We start from the raw sequence: 24,469 nt of genomic DNA, 5'->3' as shown, positions 1-24,469 counted from the left end.
TAGCACCGAGACTGAGAGTACCTATATTCTCACACTTACCCGCGACGAGTGAGAATCTTTAAAAGTGCTCGACCAAAAAAGGAACTGCACGTTAAAAGGGCCATTTTCTCAACCTGTGAGCTCAGCTGGGAAAATATCAAGAAACCCAAAGCAATAACCACTAGTACAAGCAATTTGGGGGCATCTTTCTTGGAATTCCCAACAAAATGTAGTACGTACTGTACGGCCAAAGTAAGCCCATGAAGCTTTCAGTGTTCATCTGGAGAGGTTGAAGAAATAAAACAACCAACGGAGAATAAAATAAAAGGAAAGGAAAGGAAAAGAAAGAACATACGTACAGTACATCCATTCATTGCGTTGCGGGGTACCATCTGGCATCCACAGTTTCAAGCAAAACCGCCTAAATTAAAGTATCCCCGTAGTGGCTGGCCCAGGGTGGTTATCTGAAGCCAGATCTGAACTAGACAGCTCTACAATTAGATACAGATATTCACACAGCGCTGTAGTGCACAAATGTTTCAATGGCTCTTGTATTGTATCCCGCGGCCTGTAGAAGTTGGTAAAAACAGAAGAAGAACAAGAACAGCACACAGCTCTGCGACCCATGGTGGAAATTTGTAAGCCTATAATTTTCATACTGCTAAATCAACATGTTTCTTTCTTCTGCAATACAATGGGCGCGGGGGCAAAGCAAAAAAATAACAATCAAGAGTCTGCAAGCGACAGCTCCCTTGTTAGTTAGGTGGGGTGTTGCACCAGCTAGGCCAGCATTACAGGTTGCGAGCTAACCAAAACAAAACACATCATAAACAAGAATAACAACATCATCAATAACATATATCATGCTGCCTGCCTTTTCCCAATATCCCTTCCCTCCTCCTGCCTGCCTGCCTGCCTGCCTGGCTGGATGCAAAATCTTCTTATTGCGGTTTTGCATCAGCCATCGTGGTTGAATCTATGGACAACCGGAAGATCATATCGGATCAGATGTGTAATTTTGTACTCGGGGACTCCCCGCTAAAGCTGATGTTCCTGGGCCGGCCTAGGCGCAGCGACTCTTCATGGTTGCTTGAGAAGGCGATCTCTGTGCACGATGAGGACTTGCTGTTGTTGTCGTTGGCGCTTCCGACCGTGTCGCTGCTCTCCATCGGGCTCTTGGCTGATGGATATGGCGCCGTAGTCGTCACCCTGCAAAACAAGCACGAAGACATGATGAATATCAGCCTATGATCACAAATACAGGCTATGGTATGTAGCTTAGTTCACTGGTAAATGTTCTGCAACACTCGGATAGTGAAGACTGAATTCTAAGGTTGTAGTACCTTTCTTTCCTTTTCTCCAAGAATCGGGCAAGGGATGCCTTCCGAGCTTGAGGAACAGCTGAAACAAAAAATAGCAACGTCAATACAGCATCCAGCGTATCAATTCAACAGACATACTAAACATCATCAAACAGCACAAGATGCACGCGTAAGCATCCATACCTCTTGGCATAATACTTGCTGCAGTGGTGGACGCTAGTGTCGACGACGAGGGCTGACTTGTGGGAGGCACAACCAACTGGCCTGAAGATTTTGGCACTGCGGAATCGGTGTTGGAGCTAGATGTGCTCTTGGGGAGACATGCAGCTTGAGACATGATGGACATCGGTTTGGAAATGGCTGGCAAAGGAGGTGAAACACGCTGTGGTATCTGAGCTAGCATCTGCTTTGCAGGTGAAGCCTCAGGGGCGGCGAGTTTAGCCGGAGTGAAAAAGGTTGCATCTGGGCTGCGAGTAACAGTAGTGGGTGCAGTTGGAAGAGATCCTCTGCTAGCCAAGAACATAAGCTCCTGAGCCTGTAATGAACGGGAACAATTATTCAGCTTAGCCAACAAACCTAAACGACATGAAAATGCATTACCAATAAGAAGAAATTGTGCTGTACCTTTTCTGCTGAGACGTTGTTGAATACATTGACAGAACCAGCATAGAAGATGGTTAATTGCGCTGTCTTTGGCTTCGGCGTGTCCCTTTATTACAAATAAGTTAAGTTATATTTCAGTCTAAAGTTGGGATTTACAGAGAATCAAACAGGGCAAATTATCTACCTTGATTTATAGACACCAACAGTCGAAGCAGCCACCGCATTGTTCATCACGAAAGGCGGTTGTTTGAATGGGCTACCAGCAGCAACACCGTTCGGGAGGTTAGGCGAACTCTGAACCCTGAACATGGGATTGTTGGGATTGAACGGCGACGACATTGGAATCACTCTAGCACCATTAGGAGCATGCTGGTGCTGCTGCGGAGGCTGCCCGCCGTAAGCCGCACGCGCGGCGGCGGCGTACTGCACGCTGCCGTGGCTCTCAGCACCAAACGATCTCTGCACAACCATAACGAGCACACAACAATTAGCAAAACTGGCAGGCAGACATGAACCGTGCGTGCATAAATCGAGAGCAGCAGCAGCTCCAGCTACCTGTGGCGTCAGGACGCGGGAGGCCTGCTGCTTGGGGTAGGCGAGCTCGCCCTGCTGCTCCTCCCTCGGCGCCGACCTGAAGGACATGACCGCCGGCGCGGCCCCGGCCCTGCCAGCGAAGGACCAATCCATGGGCGGCACTCCTCCTCCCCCAAAGTAAGCTGCGGATTGCACACACAGACAGAGAGACAATTCTGAGTTAGGCTCGGACGACGGCGTACATATAGGAGGGCGGACGCGCACGGATCCGTTAAACATCCCCATCCCAGCAGCGAGGCGGAGGCTAATCGGAATCAGCAAAGCCACATGCGCGGCCACCGGAAAGATTTGGCGTGTCCCTCCATCCCTGGAACCAGAACCGTCGCTTCCCCGAGGCGCCATCCGCGGCGAGGGAGCCGCCGAAAGGAATTCGGCAGCCCATACCTAACGCGCTCGCCTTTCCCGAAAACAAGAGAAGAAGATGGGGAGCGGAGGGAACTGACAGAAAGGCGAGAACGAATTGAGCCCGCCCGGCACCGCCAGCAGGTGAATCAGGCGGCCAGACACGGCGCCGTGGCGGTGGCGCGACGGTGAGAGGAGAAAACAAAATAGAAGAGAGAGAGAGAGAGAGAGAGAGAGAGAGAGAGAGAGAGAGACTACCGGCGGGCGAGGGGCACGGGCATGGCGGCCTACGCTGTCAATCCCGAGATTCGTTACGCCGAACTGGCCGAACACGCCCAAATCGAGAAAGGGGGAGGGCAGTAGCATCATACCTGACTCCTTTCTGGCGGCGTCGTCCTCGGCGGCGGCGCGCTGGCGCTGCTGCTGCTGCTGCTGCTGCTGCAGCTGCTCGTGGCCTATGGCGCCCAGGAAGTCCCTCTCCATCCAGCCGGCTAGGGAAAGGAGGCCGCGGGTTTGCCTCCGATAGACGGGGGAATAAATGGATTTCGTCTCTCACTCCCCTCCCCTGAACCTTCCTTCCTCCCTCCTCTCACCCTCTCTCACTGCCAACACCGCCACTCCTCTGTGAACGAACGAACGAACGAACGAACGATGACGGCGACGACGACGGTGCTCTCCACCTCTCTCCCAGCCTTGACCGCGCTATCTTTCCCCCCCCTGCCTCTCGTATGTATACTGCTCCAGTACCTCTAGCCAAGCCTAGCCTCTAGGCAGTGTGCGTGCGTGCGCGCGCTTGTGGTGCCGCTAATCGCTTATTTATTTTCGGCCCAGGAGGTTAGATCGGGTGCGAGATGATTGATTATTATTAAATAAATAAATAAACAAAAGTGATTAATCAAGCGAGAGGAAAGGTGTGGCGAGCACGGCGGTGGGCCACCGCGGTGAGCGGACCGGGGACGCCCTCCCATCTCGCGCGGGTCCCGCGGCCGCCTGCCCCGGCCCGGTCGCCCCCACGTGGTCGGGCACGAGCGCGTCCCGCACTGCCACTGACAGCCCGGTCAAACCCCCGCCCCCTGCCCCTGCCCCGCGCGTCGGTGAGAGCCGCCCGGCGCGGGTGGCCGCGCACAGGGCCCGTGGCGGCGGCTGCAGTGGCGACACGTGCATCCCCCGGCTGGGTCACACGAGCCGAATTACCAGGCCGTCGCTGACGCGGTGGGCCCGCGGGATTCGCTGCGCGTGGGTCGCGGGGGAAGACCACGTGCTGCGCGTCGCGGGGGGCCCGGCGCCCGAGCTCGCGGTAGACTTTTGGGTTTATGGCTGGAATAATAATAATAATAATATAATAATAATCCCGTGATGTTCCTTCTTTTGCGTGTCTGATGATTAAAAAAACTGCGTCACGGGGGGTGGAGTGGGGTGGGGCTGGCGTGCTGCGCCGGTTTTGTTTATGTCTTGTGGCCATGGCCATGTGCCATGTGCGCGCCATGTTTTTTTTTCTTCTCTATGTGGTCATCTGCTTTTTCTTTTGAGCTAATGTGGTCGTCTGCTGGACTTGTACGTACTACTCCTTGCTTAGGCTGCGGGATTTGTTTAGCGAAGTTTTATAGGTTCGGTGAGTAGATTAGAGAGATGGTGACGTTGCCTTTTCGGAAAGGAGACGGCCGTGCGTGGCCTTTCGAGGCGAGTTCGAGGGCCTTTCGTGGATTTTCAAATGAATTTGTTCTTCGTGGAGTAGCATTTTTTAGGAATCTATCGACGCAACATTCAGGTGATCTTTTTGATCAAATTTACAGCTTTTGTATGTCGGCTTAAAATGAGAGTTTTTTTGGAGTAAATATCAAATCAACATGAACCACGGACCGTGACCTATTGGATAGGAGTACTACTGGTAGTAGTACCAAATCATGGTGTGTTAACTCTTCTTGCCCCGAAATTATGGTTTCCTATTCAAACACGTCTTCTTGTCAATTCCTATGGTACCCGTAGCATCACTTGGTACACTGAGATAACTTTGTTTATCTCCCAAGTTTTTATGTGATGGACTATACTCTACTGTACTGGCACCCATGAAAAGTAAAACGATGACTAGATGGAGTACTTTCCTTAACATCATTTAGTGATACAAGCAGAGTCTTGTCAAACTTGTCCGAGACACTGTGCAAGATTCCCGTCTGCATCCCACGATTAAGTAGTATTAGTAGTAGTAGTACTTTGTTAAATGTTAATCTAGGGAGATAAGGTACAGGCCATGTGGAGCTACCGGCTAGCAGTATTAGCAATAGTATACTCCACGCCACTCTACTAGGAGGAGGAGCAGTTAGCATGCTGATCGACCCTGTTGATTACTTTAACAAGGTGCTCATCGGTTGCGTAGTGGAGCAGTACTTAATTACTGTACATGATGCAGGTTTGTCTCCCTACGTGGCGACGCCCGGTTGCATTAGGGCGTGATGATAGCGGCTTAGCATTTAGCGTAAGCTTTGTTAAAGAGGCTTGTCCATCCTCCCATGCAGGATGCATGTGCTTTCTTCTCTGTGCGCGCCTTTGTAGCCGCCTCCCAAGCAACATTTTAAGCCGGTCTTCTTCTTCGATCTTGACTGCCACTCTAGTTCCCAACTGTCAAGTATATGTAGCACTAATTAAACATGGAGTGATGAATCTGGTTGTTTTTGTACTGTCCTGTTTTAGGAAAAAGTGGTGCCAAAAGTAAGTTTCTTTCACAACATATGTGGCCCACGATATTATACTATTTTAAAGATATGAAATATGAATCAAGTTTTCAAAGTATTCACTTTGTTGTGAACTGGAGGGAGCGGGAGGGAGTAGTAACAATTAACCTATGGCTCACACTTTTTTGTTGTTGCGAGGAACGCGCACGGAATTTCACCGGTGTTGTTCCATCAAAACAAAGTACTAGAGTTAAATCTGGTAAACAAATTACAAAGATCTTCACCAATTTCTGTTTGGCCGCCAAATCAGCATGAGAGATGCTGCTTCTACGCTGTTTTGGAAAAAAGGTCGAACTCGTTTTGTAGGATCTCCATGGATCTCACAATTGAGGAAATTAGACGTGGGGCTAGCTCATACTCGAGTGCATGCCATGTATTGGCTACAATTCGTCGAGCTTCTCAATAAATATAAACATGGCCACGAGCAGATAACCGAATCGAAATGAGGGCATCAAATCCGATTAGCTGGACGGAACATATATTCTATGCAAAACGCTGGGCCTAAGCTCCCATGCACACACACGCATCATGCGCCCCATGATTAAAAAGGAGGCATGCCATCCATGCACCGCCTCATCATTTGAATTTCAGCTACGATGCCATTGCCATGCGCCACATGCCACGAACCGGATTTGCGCCCACAGGTTTTGCACCCACGGGTTCGCGATTAAACAAATTGTGCGACTTGTGGAAAGAGATGTGGCCGCCAAATTAAAATTAAATGCGGTGCAGGGGCCAGTGGGTGCGATTGACCCCGCTTAAACAACGTGCCTAGAGATCCCAAATTGCTTAGCGTGATCCAGTATTAAACTCCCACTGTGGACTTCATATAATCAACCAGTAGTTGATTTAAATCAATATGTGTGTGTGTGTTTGGTTAACCAATTAGCAAGTCCACAGTCTGTGCAATACTTTTGAGTTGTTTTTGGCTATGTGGATGCTGGAAATATCAAGGACGTGCACTTGCGAATTAGTATATCGTTGAAGATAATGCTATTGAAACTTCTGGAACGCCCCGTATTAATTTGGTTTCCAGCTGATGCGCTGTGAGATTCTTGTAGGAAATTAATCGGCTTGGAGATTGTTTTGTTTGTCTATTCGCAGGTGGGCCGTGGGCGCTGGGTACAGTGCACAAACTAGATCGGGTGGCGCATGGGTGGCCAAAACGTTGTGAACAACTCCTGGGCACACACACAAGAGTATTATACGTAGCCTCATCTGATCTTCTATAGTCCTCACATGCTCGTACTCCTGCTCCATGAGCCCAATAAGAAACTACAAATGATGGATACTTCTTGATATGTATAAAGCATATGTGTGGAACGGTCTAGCACGAACCGCCAAATTATTCCAGAAAATGACAATAACCGATTTCTATACGGAAAGGTATACAATGTACATGTCCACATCGTTTTCTTCTGGAATCAATAATGAGATCTTGAAAATTTCGAGGGGTCACACCCACATGTATGCGTGTGGGGTGCTCCACAGATGCCATGTTTATTCATGCCTCCTAGCATACGGTGTCGTTTTTTTAATGCTGGTTTTTTGGCCACATATGATGACACTTGTCGAGCTAGAGGGAGCCCATTTGAGGTCGCACACAATTCATATGTACTAGTATACCAGTTGCAGGGCAACCTAGTTGATTTCGAGCAAGCTGGCCTAGGCTCAACTCAGCTTATAATAACATTCGAGCGGGTTCAAATCGATTTTTGTGGATCTTGAATTAATTTCAAGGTAAATAAGACGATAAAAATTCTATAGCGTAAGACCATTTTACAAGCTAGATACGCCGCTACAACAACATAGGAAAACATAAGATGTTGAACAAGATATTTAGCACACGACCACCTACCATACTAAGGCATAAATTTACTTCACATTTAATTAACTTTTCATGCTTGCTTGTAGATAAAATGGAAAAAAAATCATGTACTCTTAGATGATAACATAGATTATCGATTTTTATTTAATATTTAACCGAATCATGTAAAAAAATTCTGGTGCATCGAGCTATCGAGTTGAAATCGAGCGAGCTACTCTACTCTCATCTCAAGATCAACTCGTTTCCGATCAAACCATACAAACTGTTTATACTTCACTTAGTTTTTTCGAGTGAATATCAAGTCCGACCAAAAAATGAGTTGATCTTGAACAACTCACAAGCCCCGAGCTTTACTTGCATCCCTATATATCATATCATTCCGAGAACATATCTACATTGAATGTGACTTCAGGAGATAGGCATTTGACCCTCGACTCTGCTCATGAACCCCACGATTCCATCCCTCCCACCGTCCCCGGTAGATGCCGTTGGGCGGCCCTAGTGAGTGATTGCAACGACGGGGCGCGGGGTGGGAGGTAGTCATTCTGTTTCTTGTTTCCTCTTCCCATCATGTTTTATCCCTCCCCCACATTGCTCACAATTTTTCTTAGTCGACATCCTCCCCCATCGACGCCATCGCTCGTTGGTTTCCTAGTCATCTGTGGCGGTTGGTGTTGGGGAACGTAGTAATTTCAAAAAAAATCCTACGTACACGCAAGATCATGGTGATGCATAGCAACGAGAGGGGAGAGTGTTGTCTACGTACCCTCGTAGACCGGAAGCGGAAGCGTTAGCACAACGCGGTTGATGTAGTCGTACGTCTTCACGGCCCGGCCGATCAAGCACCGAAACTACGACACCTCCGAGTTCTAGCACACGTTCAGCTCGATGACGATCCCCGGACTTCGATCCAGCAAAGTGTCGGGGAAGAGTTCCGTCAGCACGACGGCGTGGTGACGATCTTGATATTCTACCGTCGCAGGGCTTCGCCTAAACACCGCTACAATATTATCGAGGATTATGGTGGAGGGGGCACCGCACACAGCTAAGAGAATGATCACGAAGATCAACTTGTGTGTCTAGAGGTGCCCCCCTGCCCCTGTATATAAAGGAGCAAGGGGGAAGGCCGGCCGGCCCTTGAGGCGCGCCAAGGAGGGGGGAGTCCTCCTCCTAGTAGGAGTAGGACTCCCCTTTTCTAGTCCAACTAGGAAGAGGGAAGGGGGAAGGAAAGAGAGGGAGAGGGAGAGGGAAAGAGGGGCCGCGCCCCCCTCCCCTAGTCCAGTTCGGACTCCCCATGGGAGGGGGCGCGCCACCTCCTGGGCTGCTACCCTCTCTCTCCCCTCAGGCCCACTAAGGCCTAATACTTTCTCGGGGGGTTCCGGTAACCCTTCCGGCACTCCGGTTTTCTCCGAAATCACCCGAAACACTTCCTGTGTCCGAATATAGCCGTCCAATATATCGATATTTATGTCTCGACCATTTCAAGACTCCTTGTCATGTCCGTGATCATATCCGGAACTCCGAACAACCTTCGGTACATCAAAATATATAAACTCATAATGAAACTGTCATCGTGACTTTAAGCGTGCGGACCCTACGGGTTCGAGAACAATGTAGACATGACCGAGACACGTCTCCGGTCAATAACCAATAGCGGAACCTGGATGCTCGTATTGGCTCCCACATATTCTACGAAGATCTTTTATCGGTCAGACCGCATAACAACATACGTTGTTCCCTTTGTCATCGGTATGTTACTTGCCCGAGATTTGATCGTCCGTATCTCAATACCTAGTTCAATCTTGTTACCGGCAAGTCTCTTTACTCGTTCCGTAATACATCATCCCGCAACTAACTTATTAGTTGCAATGCTTGCAAGGCTTATGTGATGTGCATTACCGAGAGGGCCCAGAGATACCTCTCCGACAATCGGAGTGACAAATCCTAATCTCGAAATACGCCAACCCAACAAGTACCTTTGGAGACACCTGTAGAGCACATTTATAATCACCCAGTTACGTTGTGACGTTTGGTAGCACACAAAGTGTTCCTCCGGTAAACGGGAGTTGCATAATCTCATAGTCATAGGAACATGTATAAGTCATGAAGAAAGCAATAGCAACAAACTAAACGATCAAGTGCTAAGCTAACGAAATGGGTCAAGTCAATCACATCATTCTCCTAATGATGTGATCCCGTTAATCAAATGACAACTCATGTCTATGGTTAGGAAACATAACCATCTTTGATCAATGAGCTAGTCAAGTAGAGGCATACTAGTGACACTCTGTTTGTCTATGTATTCACACATGTATTATGTTTCCGGTTAATACAATTTTAGCATGAATAATAAACATTTACCATGATATAAAGAAATAAATAATAACTTTATTATTGCCTCTAGGGCACATTTCCTTCAGTCTCCCACTTGCACTAAAGTCAATAATCTAGATTACACAGTAATGATTCTAACACCCATGGAGCCTTGGTGCTGATCATGTTTTGCTCGTGGAAGAGGCTTAGTCAGCGGGTCTGCAACATTCAGATCCGTATGTATCTTGCAAATTTCTATGTCTCCCACTTGGACTAAATTCCGAATGGAATTGAAGCGTCTCTTGATGTGCTTGGTTCTCTTGTGAAATTTGAATTCCTTTGCCAAGGCAATTGCACCAGTATTGTCATAAAAGATTTTCATTGGACCCGATGCACTAGGTATGACACCTAAATCGGATATGAACTCCTTCATCCAGACTCCTTCATTTGCTGCTTCCAAAGCAGCTATGTACTCTGCTTCACATGTAGATCCCGCCACGACGCTTTGTTTAGAACTGCACCAACCGACAGCTCCACCGTTCAGTAAAAACACGTATCCGGTTTGCGATTTAGAATCGTCCGGATCAGTGTCAAAGCTTGCATCAACGTAACCATTTACTATGAGCTCTTTGTCACCTCCATATATGAGAAACATATCCTTAGTCCTTTTCAGGTATTTCAGGATGTTCTTGACCGCTGTCCAGTGATCCACTCCTGGTTTACTTTGGTACCTCCCTACTAGACTTATAGCAAGGCACACATCAGGTCTGGTACACAGCATTGCATACATGATAGAGCCTATGGCTGAAGCATAGGGAACATCTTTCATTTTCTCTCTATCTTCTGCGGTGGTCGGACATTGAGTCTTACTCAATTTCACACCTTGTAACACAGGCAAGAACCCTTTCTTTGCTTGATCCATTTTGAACTTCTTCAAAACCTTGTCAAGGTATGTGCTTTGTGAAAGTCCAATTAAGCGTCTTGATCTATCTCTATAGATCTTAATGCCCAATATGTAAGCAGCTTCACTGATGTCTTTCATTGAAAAACTCTTATTCAAGTATCCCTTTATGCTATTCAGAAATTCTATATCATTTCCAATCAATAATATGTCATCCACATATAATATCAGAAATGCTACAGAGCTCCCACTCACTTTCTTGTAAATACAGGCTTCTCCAAAAGTCTGTACAAAACCAAATGCTTTGATCACACTATCAAAGCGTTTATTCCAACTCTAAGAGGTTTGCACCAGTCCATAAATGGATCGCTGGAGCTTGCACACTTTGTTAGCTCCCTTTGGATCGACAAAACCTTCTAGTTTGCATCATATACAACTCTTCTTCCAGAAATCCATTCAGGAATGCAGTTTTGACATCCATTTGCCAAATTTCATAATCATAAAATGCGGCAATTGCTAACATGATTCGGACAGACTTAAGCATCGCTACGGGTGAGAAGGTCTCATCGTAGTCAATCCCTTGAACTTGTCGAAAACCTTTTGCAACAAGTCGAGCCTTATAGACAGTAACATTACCGTCAGCGTCAGTCTTCTTCTTGAAGATCCATTTATTCTCAATTGCTTGCCGATCAACGGGCAACTCAACCAAAGTCCACACTTTGTTCTCATACATGGATCCCATCTCAGATTTCATGGCTTATAGCCATTTTGCGGAATCTGGGCTCACCATCGCTTCTTCATAGTTCGTAGGTTCATCATGATCTAGTAGCATGACTTCCAGAATAGGATTACCGTACCACTCTGGTGCGGATCTTACTCTGGTTGATCTACGAGGTTCGGTAGTAACTTGATCTGAAGTTTCATGATCATTATCATTAGCTTCCTCACTAATTGGTGTAGGTGTCACAGAAACCGGTTTCTATGATGAACTACTTTCCAATAAGGGAGTAGATACAGTTACCTCATCAAGTTCTACTTTTCTCCCACTCATTTCTTTCGAGAGAAACTCCTTCTGTAGAAAAACTCCGAATTTAGCAACAAAAGTGAGTTGCGAAACTATTCCGCATTGTTTCAAATGTAGACCAAACTCGTAACTCAAATATTCTCCTCCACGATCAGATCGTAGAAACTTTATTTTCTTGTTAGGATGATTTTCAGCTTCACTCTGAAATTCTTTGAACTTTTCAAATGTTTCAGACTTATGTTTTATTAAGTAGATATACCCATATATGCTTAAATCATCTGTGAAGGTGAGAAAATAACGATATCCGCCACGAGCCTCAACATTCATTGGACCACATACATCTGTATGTATGATTTCCAACAAATCCGTTGCTCTCTCCATAGTACCGGAGAACGGTGTTTTAGTCATCTTACCCATGAGGCACGGTTCGCAAGCACCAAGTGATTCGTAATCAAGTGGTTTCAAAAGTCCATCAGTATGGAGTTTCTTCATGCGCTTTATACCGATATGACCTAAACGGCAGTGCCACAAATAAGTTGCACTATCATTATTAACTCTACATCTTTTGATTTTAACATTATGAATATGTGTATCACTACTATCGAGATTCATCAAAAATAGACCACTCTTCAAGGATGCATGACCATAAAAGATATTACTCATATAAATAGAACAACCATTATTCTCTGATTTAAATGAATAACCGTCTCGCATCAAACAAGATCCAGATATAATGTTCATGCTCAATGCTGGCACCAAATAACAATTATTTAGGTCTAATACTAATCCCGAAGGTAGATGTAGAGGTAGCGTGCCGACCGCGATCACATCGACTTTGGAACCATTTCCCACGCGCATCGTCACCTCGTCCTTAGCCAATCTTCACTTGATCTGTAGCCCCTGTTTCGAGTTGCAAATGTTAGCAACAGAACCAGTATCAAATACCCAGGTGCTACTGCGAGCATTAGTAAGGTACACGTCAATAACATGTATATCACATATACCTTTGTTCACTTTGCCATCCTTCTTATCCGCCAAATGCTTGGGGCAGTTCCGCTTCCAGTGACCAGTCTGCTTGCAGTAGAAGCACTCAGTTTCAGGCTTAGATCCAGACTTGGGTTTCTTCTCCTGAGCAGCAACTTGTTTGCTGTTCTTTTTGAAGTTCCCTTTCTTCTTCCCTTTGCCATTTTTCTTGAATCTGGTAGTCTTATTGACCATCAACACTTGATGCTCCTTCTTGATTTCTACCTCCGCGGCTTTTAGCATTGCGAAGAGCTCAGGAATAGTCTTATTCATCCCTTGCATATTATAGTTCATCACGAAGCTTTTGTAGCTTGGTGGCAGTGATTGAAGAACTCTGTCAATGACACTATCAACAGGAAGATTAACCCCCAGTTGAGTCAAGTGATTATGATACCCAGACATTTTGAGTATATGTTCACTGACAGGACTATTCTCCTCCATCTTGCAGCTATAGAACTTATTAGAGACTTCATATCTCTCAATCCGGACATTTGCTTGAAATATTAACTTCAACTCCTAGAACATCTCATATGCTCCATGACGTTCAAAACGTCGTTGAAGACCCGGTTCTAAGCCATAAAGCATGGCACACTGAACTATCGAGTAGTCATCAGCTTTGCTCTGCCAGACGTTCATAACATCTGGTGTTGCTCCTGCAACAGGCTTGGCACTTAGCGGTGCTTCCAGGACGTAATTCTTCTGTGCAGCAATGAGGATAATCTTCAAGTTACGGACCCAGTCTGTGTAATTGCTACCATCATCTTTCAACTTTGCTTTCTCAAGGAACGCATTAAAATTCAACGGAACAACAGCACGAGCCATCTATCTACAATCAAACATAGACAAGCAAGATACTATCAGGTACTAAGTTCATGATAAATTTAAGTTCAATTAATCATATTACTTAAGAACTCCCACTTAGAAAGATATCCCTCTAATCCTCTAAGTGATCACGTGATCCAAATCAACTAAACCATGTCCGATCATCACGTGAGATGGAGTAGTATCAATGGTGAACATCAATATGTTGATCATATCTACTATATGATTCACGCTCGACCTTTCGGTCTCCGTGTTCCGAGGCCATATCTGTTATATGCTAGGCTCGTCAAGTTAAACCTGAGTATTCCGCATGTGCAACTATTTTGCACCCATTGTATTTGAACGTAGAGCCTATCACACCCGATCATCACGTGGTGTCTCAGCACGAAGAACTTTCGCAACGGTGCATACTCAGGGAGAACACTTATACTTTGATAATTTAGTGAGGGATCATCTTATAATGCTACCATCAATCAAAGCAAGATAAGATGCATAAAAGATAAACATCACATGCAATCAATATAAGTGATGCGATATGGCCATCATCATCTTGTACTTGTGATCTCCATCTCCGAAGTACCGTCATGATCACCATCGTCACCGGCGCGACACCTTGATCTCCATCGTAGCATCGTTGTCGTCTCGCCAATCTTATGCTTCCACGACTATCGCTACCGCTTAGTGATAAAGTAAAGCATTACAGCGCGATTGCACTGCATACAATAAAGCGACAACCATATGGCTCCTGCCAGTTGCCGATAACTCGGTTACAAAACATGATCATCTCATACAATAAAATTTAGCATCATGTCTTGACTATATCACATCACAACATGCCCTGCAAAAACAAGTTAGACGTCCTCTACTTTGTTGTTGCAAGTTTTACGTGGCTGCTACGGGCTTAGCAAGAACCGTTCTTACCTACGCATCAAAACCACAACGAGAGTTTGTCAAGTTGGTGCTGTTTTAACCTTCGCAAGGACCGGGCGTAGCCACACTCGATTCAACTAAAGTTGGAGTAACTGACACCCTCCAGCCACCTGTGTGCAAAGCACGTCGGTAGAACCAGTCTCGCATAAGCGTACGCGTAATGTCGGTCCGGGCCGCTTCATCCAACAATACCGCCGAACCAAAGCATGACATGCTGGTAAGCAATATGACTTATATCGCCCACAACTCACTTGTGTTCTACTCGTGCACAACATCAACGCATAAAACCTAGGCTCGGATGCCACTGTTGGGGAACGTAGTAATTTCAAAAAAATTCCTACGTACACGCAAGATCATGGTGATGCATAGCAACGAGAGGGGAGAGTGTTGTCTACGTACCCTCGTAGATCGGAAGTGGAAGCGTTAGCACAACGCGGTTGATGTAGTCATACGTCTTCACGGCCCAACCGATCAAGCACCGAAACTACGACACCTCCGAGTTCTAGCACACGTTCAGCTCGATGACGATCCCCGGACTCCGATCCAGCAAAGTGTCGGGGAAGAGTTCCGTCAGCACGACGGCGTGGTGACGATCTTGATGTTCTACCGTCGCAGGGCTTCGCCTAAGCACCGCTACAATATTATCGAGGATTATGGTGGAGGGGGGCACCGCACACGGCTAAGAGAATGATCACGAAGATCAACTTGTGTGTCTAGAGGTGCCCCCCTGCCCCTGTATATAAAGGATCAAGGGGGGAGGCCGGCCGGCCCTTGAGGCGCGCCAAGGAGGGGGGAGTCCTCCTCCTAGTAGGAGTAGGACTCCCCTTTTCTAGTCCAACTAGGAAGAGGGAAGGGGGAAGGAAAGAGAGGGAGAGGGAGAGGGAAAGAGGGGCCGCGCCCCCTCCCCTAGTCCAATTCGGACTCCCCATGGGAGGGGGCGCGCCACCTCCTGGGCTGCTGCCCTCTCTCTCCCCTCAGGCCCACTAAGGCCCAATACTTCCCCGGGGGGTTCCGGTAACCCTTCCGGCACTCCGGTTTTCTCCGAAATCACCCGAAACACTTCTGGTGTCCGAATATAGCCGTCCAATATATCGATATTTATGTCTCGACCATTTCGAGACTCCTCGTCTTGTCCGTGATCATATCCGGGACTCCGAAAAACCTTCGGTACATCAAAATATATAAACTCATAATGAAACTATCATCGTGACTTTAAGTGTGCGGACCCTACGGGTTCGAGAACAATGTAGACATGACCGAGACACGTCTCCGGTCAATAACCAATAGCGGAACCTAGATGCTCATATTGGCTCCCACATATTCTACGAAGATCTTTTATCGGTCAGACCGCATAACAACATACGTTTTTCCCTTTGTCATCGGTATGTTACTTGCCCGAGATTTGATCGTCCGTATCTCAATACCTAGTTCAATCTTGTTACCGGCAAGTCTCTTTACTCGTTTTGTAATACATCATCCCGCAACTAACTTATTAGTTGCAATGCTTGCAAGGCTTATGTGATGTGCATTACCGAGAGGGCCCAGAGATACCTCTCCGACAATCGGAGTGACAAATCCTAATCTCGAAATACGCCAACCCAACAAGTACCTTTGGAGACACCTGTAGAGCACATTTATAATCACCCAGTTACGTTGTGACGTTTGATAGCACACAAAGTGTTCCTCGGGTAAACGGGAGTTGCATAATCTCATAGTCATAGGAACATGTATAAGTCATGAAGAAAGCAATAGCAACAAACTAAACGATCAAGTGCTAAGCTAACGAAATGGGTCAAGTCAATCACATCATTCTCCTAATGATGTGATCCCGTTAATCAAATGACAACTCATGTCTATGGTTAGGAAACATAACCATCTTTGATCAACGAGCTAGTTAAGTAGAGGCATACTAGTGACACTCTGTTTGTCTATGTATTCACACATGTATTATGTTTCCGGTTAATACAATTTTAGCATGAATAATAAACATTTACCATGATATAAGGAAATAAATAATAACTTTATTATTGCCTCTAGGGCATATTTCCTTCAGTTGGTTGCGTCGTCGCTAAGCCTAGTTTGGTCACTGTGACTGTGCTTTGGATGGGCTTCGGCTCATGGTTGTTCACTCGCACAACGGTTGTTTCTCTGGGTCGTCCAGGAGAGCCTCCCAATCCTTGCCCTCCCCGATGTGTCGCTCGCCCCCACTCACTCGTTATCTGCCATATTTGGTAGTAGTTCCACTGGATATAGCCCATCCATCTCATGTCGGCTCGTCTACAGCCAGTCGGAGCACTTGGTCATTGGTCGTGTTCTAGCTTGTAGCCATGTGCTTGTTGGTTGTGGAACTTGTTGTAGGCTTCGTCCTTGGTCCTCCTGTGCACCCTCCTCCCCATCACCTCGACTGGTGCATGTTCCCACATATGGCATTCCCTCTGCGACCTATGTGTGGACAGGTTCGGCTGCTTCGGGTTGGTGGCCTCGTTGCTCGGGATGTTGCGTCTATGATCATGCAAGTGGTGCAGTCTCAAGGTTGGTGGTACATTCGTCCCAACAGTGTCGTGCTTCTGCCATTGCAGTCGTAGTCACCATGTTGTTGACATTGGGGCTATGTTGTAGTTGACTATGTTATGGTTGTTGGAGCAGATGATTCTTGCTTTTATGGCTTGTGTTGTATATTTTCGTTCTAGCCTAGGCCGGGGTTGGTCATCTTCGAGTCGTGGATCGCCGACTATTAGATCAACTCTCCTTAGTCATTTAAGTTTTTCTCCAGTTGTGTTTGTTCTGCTTGTATGGGTCATGCCTTTCTTTAGCGTTGTATCATCTTCTTTCTCGAAGAATTGACATGCAACTCTCGTGTATGGTTTAGAAGGAAAAAAACTGCATCATACACGCTTCCATGCCAAAATCATAGTGTTTGACCCTTTTTGATATTTAGCACGAAATGACTTTTACTAAAAACTTTCACCCGATCTGACCATTAGAAACGCCCAACATTCTGACGTTGAAATTGCACTATGCAACGTAAGGGGCAATGGTGTTGCCCCGAGCTGCCCCGTACTAGCACCAGTCACCATTGTAGTGGGGGCAGCGATTGAGACTATGGCATTGCCCAAGGGTGCAACGTCGGAAACTTTGGCGTTTTTCGGTACAGCAACAACGCCGTGACTTGCATCTTGCAAAAAAGGGTCATATCATTGCTAAAGTTTTTAGCAGGGGTTTTTTTGCGCCAAGTTTAGTCCAAAGGGTCAAAAATAGTGATTTTGGCCGTGCTTACATGCCAAGGCAGCATAACAAACTAGTCATCGATCAAAAAAAATAATGAATTAATCAACCTTTACAAAAACCGATAAACAAAATTGGCAAATCCAGATGTAGCAGACAATTCTTAAATATATGCATAGCACACTATATCGAGAACATATCTACGTCACACGGTGCTTGAGTCTTAACTGAAACTCCTTAACCAGAGCCCGAAAGAGATTTAACTCCTTTCGCCAAAAAAAAAGGAAGAGATTTAACTCCAATCATTTTGGCTACTAGACGTCGACATACCGGCCGCGCGTGGCATGTGAACCCTGCGTGCACAGTACACCCAGCCGCACCGAGACGGACGGGGCGTTGCGGTGTGGCGCATCCGGGGCGTACGATGGATCGGAACTGCGGTTGGGCCATCGCGTACGCGTGTGGTTGCGCCCCCGTCGTCCTGCGCGCACCCGATGGATGGATCAGCGCTGAGACATATCCACAGATTCCAGCGTGACAGCAGCCGCCGGTACGGGTCGATGGCCATGTGTTTGCGCTGCCTCGCCCAAGCCATGTGTCCATATCCGTCCACCCGTCGCTCGCCCTCCCCAATGATATCAGCATGGCGTGCCGGATTTATTAACGATCTCGTACAAGTGGGGCCTTTCTTCTTTTTTTATGTTTCCCGTTCAAACGAGTGGGGCTACGTGAAGTTGCGTCTTACGCGCGTGCTTGTGATATTCTTGAAAGTCACGTTTTTTAAATCATTTTCTCGACTTTTCAGTGTATTTGGCAAATTGGCATTGCATGCTTTTCAAAAGTATTGGCGCGTACTGTTTCTCTCACCAAGAACAAACTGCACGATACGATTTTTTTTCCGGATACTCGATGCTTAGCACTAATTGCTCTAGGATTGTTAGTACAACTCGGTCGTGATAAATTGATGCTCTAGGAGTAGCGGTTGAGCATTTATTAGGGAATCATGACTGACAAATCGAGATCTCCTCGAGGTTAACACCCGTGGTACAATGCGCCAGCGATGTTCACGTGGTAGATAGAAAAGGGAAAACAAAACCTGCCAGTCTGACAGCGGCCTCTCACCGGACGGGCCCACCACGCTCCCGGACGGTACGGCGCCACGTGACGGTCACTGAGCCATGTCTTCCCATATCAGGCAAGGTACTCTGTTTCTGATATAGGACTACATACTTTAATCATTTTCCTTTATTCCATTATTATAAGAACGCATCTGTATAAGTTTTTTTTCCTCTCTCGCGAGCTAGGCAGCTTTGCTTGCTTACCACGTTTTTTAAGAAGACAAGCTTTGCTTGCCCATACGTGCCACAGTGACAGTACCGAGGAATAACTTGTTACGTAGGGGCTGTTTGGTTCTAGATCTAACATTATGGCATTTTATCATACATTTTTGCCAAACTTGTCTAAGGTTAGTTTATGAAAACGAGAGCCGCAAGTTGGCAAGTCTAAATGAATCTTGCTACATCTTTTGTATGTATGCCATGTGGGGTTTAAGTATGGCTTGCCTAAGGTATGGCTTGAACCAAGCACTCATCTAAGTTGGTCAAACTTGCCTAACCTTAGGTGTGGCAATCTTTGACAAAGTTAGTCACAAACCAAACAACCACGTAGTGTTTGCTCCTGCGTGTCCCTGTTCGTCCAGAGGTCCTAAGAGCATCTCCAGCCGCGCACCCAACAGGCCCCCAGGTGACTTTTTACCCACATGCGCCGAAAAAAAGCCCAGTCGCGCCCCTAAGACACCAAAATCCGCCGACTTGGCCGTTTTTGGGCCCGGCGATCGCAGGCCGAACCCGGTGCACTGGGGGCACTCGGGTTCCGACACAAGGGAAAAGCACGCCTGGCCCACACCATCGAGCGAAAAGTCAAGCCAATCATCGAGATTCGCCTCCCACCCCCCGCGTGCTCGGCTGCCACCTTGCCAATCCCGGCCCCACCCACCACCGCTAGATAGGCCGCTCCCCACCGAAAAAAGAGAAGAGGTTTCGCTGCGACAGCCTCTCCACCGTCGCCCGGGCGATTTTTCCGGCGTTCTGGCCGCGTAGGGGCAGATTACCGGCGGGTGTGCGCCCACCATGCCCGCAAGGTGTTCAACGATTTGCCTGCTCGGCAATGGACTCGGACGACGAGGAGGCGCTCGCCGCGCTGCTGGAGGAGGAAGCCGATGCCGACGTCCAGGAAGAGAAACATCTCATGGTCCTCGCTTGTGATAGCCTGGCTTACTAGGGATGCTAGACTACTCATATAAATAAGGAATTCCTTCTTTTTCGGAGGCCCGTTCGGATAGAACTCCAAAGTTAAGCGTGCTCAGCTTGGAGTAATTTCAGAATGGGCAGCCGACCGAGAAGTTGCTCTCGGATGCGCATGTGTGAGGACAAAGTGCACAAAAAAGACTAGTATTGATTTGTGGGGCCAGTCTAGATCCCGCCAGGAGTAACGACCACCGGCGGGTGTGTCCGAGGCGTTACAAGTTGGTATCAGAGCCGACTCTCGCAGTTACACGGATGTTTGCGGACAGGTGTGCGGTCATGTTGTGCATGATGTTTGTGACCCGTCGTGGCACACGACATGGCACATGTGCCAGACTGGAAGCGCAGATGTTTGTGCCAAGAGGGAACGTTCCTGTGGCCCGACGAGGACGTCGGTTCCTCTGAGTGGGGGTGTATGTGATAGCCTGGCTTACTAGGGATGATAGACTACTCATATCAATAAGGAATTCCTTCTTTTCTGAAGGCCCATTCAGACAAAACTCCAAAGTTAAGCGTGCTCAACTCGGAGTAACTTCAGGATGGGTGACCAACCGGGAAGTTGCTTCCGGGTGCGCATGAGTGAGGACAAAGTGCGCAGAAAAGACTAGTATTGATCTGTAGGGCCAGTCTAGATCCCGCTAGGAGTAACGACCACCGGCGGGTGGTGTGTCCGGGGCGTTACATCGCCGCCCTCGCTGTCCTGCTCGCTAGCAATGAAAAGCCGCGGCGAGGTGGCTCGGCACCGGGGCAGATGAAAGCAAAGAACCAACATCGTTTGGAAGGCTACTGCATGCTCTACTCCGACTACTTTGCCGACGCTCCACTGCACGGCGGCAAAGTATTTCGGCGCCATTATCGGATGAGCCGAAAGCTTTTCCTCAGGATTATGAATTCCATCTGGGAGTTCGACAACTACTTCAAGTGTAAGAAGGATTGCATTGACAAACTTGGATTCACCTCAATCCAGACATGCACGACAGCGATAAGGATGTTTGCATACGTAGCTCCCGGTGATTCACTCGACGACTATGGGTGCATGGCTGAGTCCACCACCATTGAGTGTTTCTACAAGTTCTGCGGGGCAGTGGTGGCAGTGTTTGGACCGCAATACTTACGAACACCCAATGCAGAAGACACTGCTTGGACCTAGCACAGAATGCAGTAAGAGAATTTCCGGGGATGCTTGGAAGCATCGACTGCATGCATTGGAAATGAAAGAACTGCCCATTTTCTTGGCAGGGGATGTACAAAGGCACCAAAGGCGGTTGCAGTGTGATATTTGAGGCGGTGGCCACACAGGACCTCTGGATTTAGCACTCCTTCTTTGGTATGCCAGGAACTCACAATGACATCAACGTGCTGCAGTGCTCCCTTGTCTTTGCCAAGCTTGTTGAAGGTCATTCTCCTCCGGTGATTCAATGGGTGGCACTACAACAAGGGGGTACTACCTAGATGATGGCATCTATTCAAGATGGTCGACATTTGTGAAGACTATCTCAAACGTTGTATCAGGAGGCAAGAAGTCCCACTTTGCCAAGGTTCAGGAGGCTGGCAGGAAGGATGTCGAGCAGGCATTTGGTGTGCTCCAATCTTGATTTGCTGTTGTCCGGTACCCTGCTCAGACCTGGTCGAAAGATCAAATGTGGGAGATCATGACTTGTTGTGTCATCTTGCACAATATGATCATTGAGAGCGAGCAGGAAGAGCTAGTGTTTGACACTGAACCATACTACAGGCAGGGTCCTCTTGCCGAAGTTGATCACCAGCTGCCGGCAACCTGGGCTGCCTACTGCTACCTCTTGAGCACTGCGTTGGATTTCCTTGAAGAGGAAAGGATGATGCAGCAAACTAGCGTAAGTATTTCCCTCAATTTTTGAGAACAAGGTATCAATTCAGTAGGAGGCTGCGCGCGAAGTCCCTAGTACCTGCACAAAACAAATAACTTCTCACAACCAACGTGATAAGGGGTTGTCAATCCCTTCACGGCCACTTACGAGAGTGAGATCTGATAGATATGATAAGATAATTTTTTTGTTATTTTTGTGATAAAGATGCAAAGTAAAATAAAAGCAAAGTAGAAAGCAAAGGAAATAACTAAGTGTTGGAAGATTAATATGATGAAGATAGACCCGGGGCCATAGGTTTCACTAGTGGCTTCTCTCAAGAGTATAAGTATTTTACGATGGGTGAACGAATTACTGTTGAGCAATTGACAGAATTGAGCATAGTTATGAGAATATCTAGGTATGATCATGTATATAGGCATCACGTCCGAGACAAGTAGACTGACTCCTGCCTGCATCTACTACTATTACTCCACTCATCGACCGCTATCCAGCATGCATCTAGAGTATTAAGTTCATGAAAACGAAGCAACGCCTTAAGCAAGATGACATGATGTAGAGGGATAAATTCATGCAATATGATAAAAAACCCATCTTGTTATCCTCGATGGCAACAATACAATACGTGCCTTGCTGCCCCTACTGTCACTGGGAAAGGACACCGCAAGATTAAACCCAAATCTAAGCACTTCTCCCATTGCAAGAAAGATCAATCTAGTAGGCCAAACCAAACCGATAATTCGAAAAGACTTGCAAAGATAACCAATCATACATAAAAGAATTCAGAGAAGATTCAAATATTGTTCATAGATAATCTTGATCATAAACCCACAATTCATCGGTCTCAACAAACACACCGCAAAAAGAAGATTACATCGAATAGATCTCCACAAGAGAGGGTGAGAACATTGTATTGAGATTCAAAAAGAGAGAAGAAGCCATCTAGCTAATAACTATGGACCCGAAGGTCTGAGGTAAACTACTCACACTTCATTGGAGAGGCTATGGTGTTGATGTAGAAGCCCTCCGTGATCGATGCCCCCTCCGGCGGAGCTCCGGAACAGGCCCCAAGATGGGATCTCGTGGATACAGAAAGTTACGACGGTGGAATTAGGGTTTTGGCTCCGTATTTGATCATTTGGGGGTACGTTGGTATATATAGGAGGAAGAAGTACGTCGGTGGAGCAACAGGGGCCCACGAGGGTGGAGGGCGCGCCAGGGGGTAGGCGCGCCCATACCTCGTGGCCTTCCTATTGGTTGCTTGACGTAGGGTCCAAGTCTCCTGGGTCTTGTTCAGTGAGAAAATCACGTTCCCGAAGGTTTCATTCCGTTTTGGACTCCGTTTGATATTCCTTTTCTTCGAAACCCTAAAATAGGCAAAAACAACAATTCTGGGCTGGGCCTCTGGTTAATAGGTTAGTCCCAAAAATAATATAAAAGTGGATAATAAAGCCCAATAATGTCCAAAACAGTAGATAATATAGCATGGAGCAATAAAAAATTATAGATACGTTGGAGACGTATCAAGCATCCCCAAGCTTAATTCTTGCTCGTCCTCGAGTAGGTAAATGACAAAAACAAAATTTTTGATATGGAATGCTACTTGGCATAATTTTAATGTAATTCTTCTTAATTGTGGTATGAATATTCAGATCCGAAAGATTCAAGACAAAAGTTTAATATTGACATAAAAATAATAATACTTCAAGCATACTAACAAAGCAATCATGTCTTCTCAAAATAACATGGCAAAAGAAAGTTATCCCTACAAAATCATATAGTCTGGCTATGCTCTATATTCACCACACAAAATATTTAAATCATGCACAACCCCGATGACAAGCCAAGAAATTGTTTCATACTTTTGACATTCTCAAACTTTTTCAATCTTCACGCAATACATGAGCGTGAGCCATGGATATAGCACTATATGTGGAATAGAATTGTGGTTGTGGAGAAGACAAAAAGGAGGGAGAAGATAGTTTCACATCAACTAGGTGTATCAACGGGCTATGGAGATGCCCATCAATAGATAGCAATGTGAGTGAGTAGGGATTGCCATGTAACAGATGCACTAGAGCTATAAGTATATGAAATCTCAACAAAAAAAACTAAGTGGGTGTGCATCCAACTTGCTTGCTCATGAAGACCTAGGGCATTTTGAGGAAGCCCATCATTGGAATATACAAGCCAAGTTCTATAATGAAAAATTCCCACTAGTATATGAAGTGACGAAATGAGAGACTCTCTATTATGAAGATCATGGTGCTACTTTGAAGCACAAGTGTGGTAAAGGATAGTAACATTGTCCCTTCTCTCTTTTTCTCTCATTTTTTTATTTGGGCCTTTTCTCTTTTTTATGGCCTCTTTTCTTTCTTTCTTTTTTATTTTTCGTCCGGAGTATCATCCCGACTTGTGGGGGAATCATAGTCTCCATCATTCTTTCCTCACTGGGACAATGCTCTAATAATAATGATCATCACACTTTTATTTTCTTACAACTCAACAATTACAACTCGATACTTAGAACAAAATATGACTCTATATGAATGCCTCCAGTGGTGTACCGGGATATGCAATGAATCAAGAGTGACATGTATGAAAAAATTATGAATGGTGGCTTTGTCACAAATACGATGGCAACTACATGATCATGCTAAGCAATATGACAATGATGGAGTGTGTCA

The 24,469-nt window shown here is 46.4% G+C and overlaps 1 protein-coding gene across 1 annotated transcript; it reads right to left on the bottom strand.

Moving 5' to 3' along the window:
- Positions 1-605: 605 nt before the first annotated feature.
- LOC125509299 (protein TIFY 6b) lies at positions 606-3,619 on the bottom strand. Its single transcript, XM_048674242.2, has 7 exons — positions 3,212-3,619; positions 2,460-2,620; positions 2,089-2,363; positions 1,926-2,010; positions 1,485-1,836; positions 1,323-1,380; positions 606-1,188 (listed from the first exon to the last, which is right to left on the bottom strand). The coding sequence occupies exons 1-7, from the start codon at positions 3,321-3,323 to the stop codon at positions 984-986; spliced, it is 1,248 nt and encodes a 415-aa protein (XP_048530199.1). The 5' UTR covers positions 3,324-3,619; the 3' UTR covers positions 606-983.
- Between the last annotated feature and the right edge of the window lie 20,850 nt (positions 3,620-24,469).

Source organism: Triticum urartu, chromosome 5A (assembly GCF_056163025.1).
Source record: "Triticum urartu cultivar PI428250 chromosome 5A, HENAU_Tu73, whole genome shotgun sequence".
NCBI lineage: Eukaryota > Viridiplantae > Streptophyta > Magnoliopsida > Poales > Poaceae > Triticum > Triticum urartu.
Note: the sequence above shows the minus strand (reverse complement) of the source record. Positions and strands in the feature narration are given on the sequence as shown.

What these genes read in the sequence shown, in the direction of transcription:
- LOC125509299 (XM_048674242.2), bottom strand. Translation starts at nt 3,323, where the DNA reads ATGGAGAGGGACTTCCTGGGCGCCATAGGCCACGAGCAGCTGCAGCAG. An exon ending in GTTGGTGTCTATAAATCAAG is followed by an intron (nt 2,011 to 2,088) that starts GTAGATAATTTG and finishes TTTGTAATAAAG; the next exon opens with GGACACGCCGAAGCCAAAGA. An exon ending in AGCAAGTATTATGCCAAGAG is followed by an intron (nt 1,381 to 1,484) that starts GTATGGATGCTT and finishes TTTTTGTTTCAG; the next exon opens with CTGTTCCTCAAGCTCGGAAG.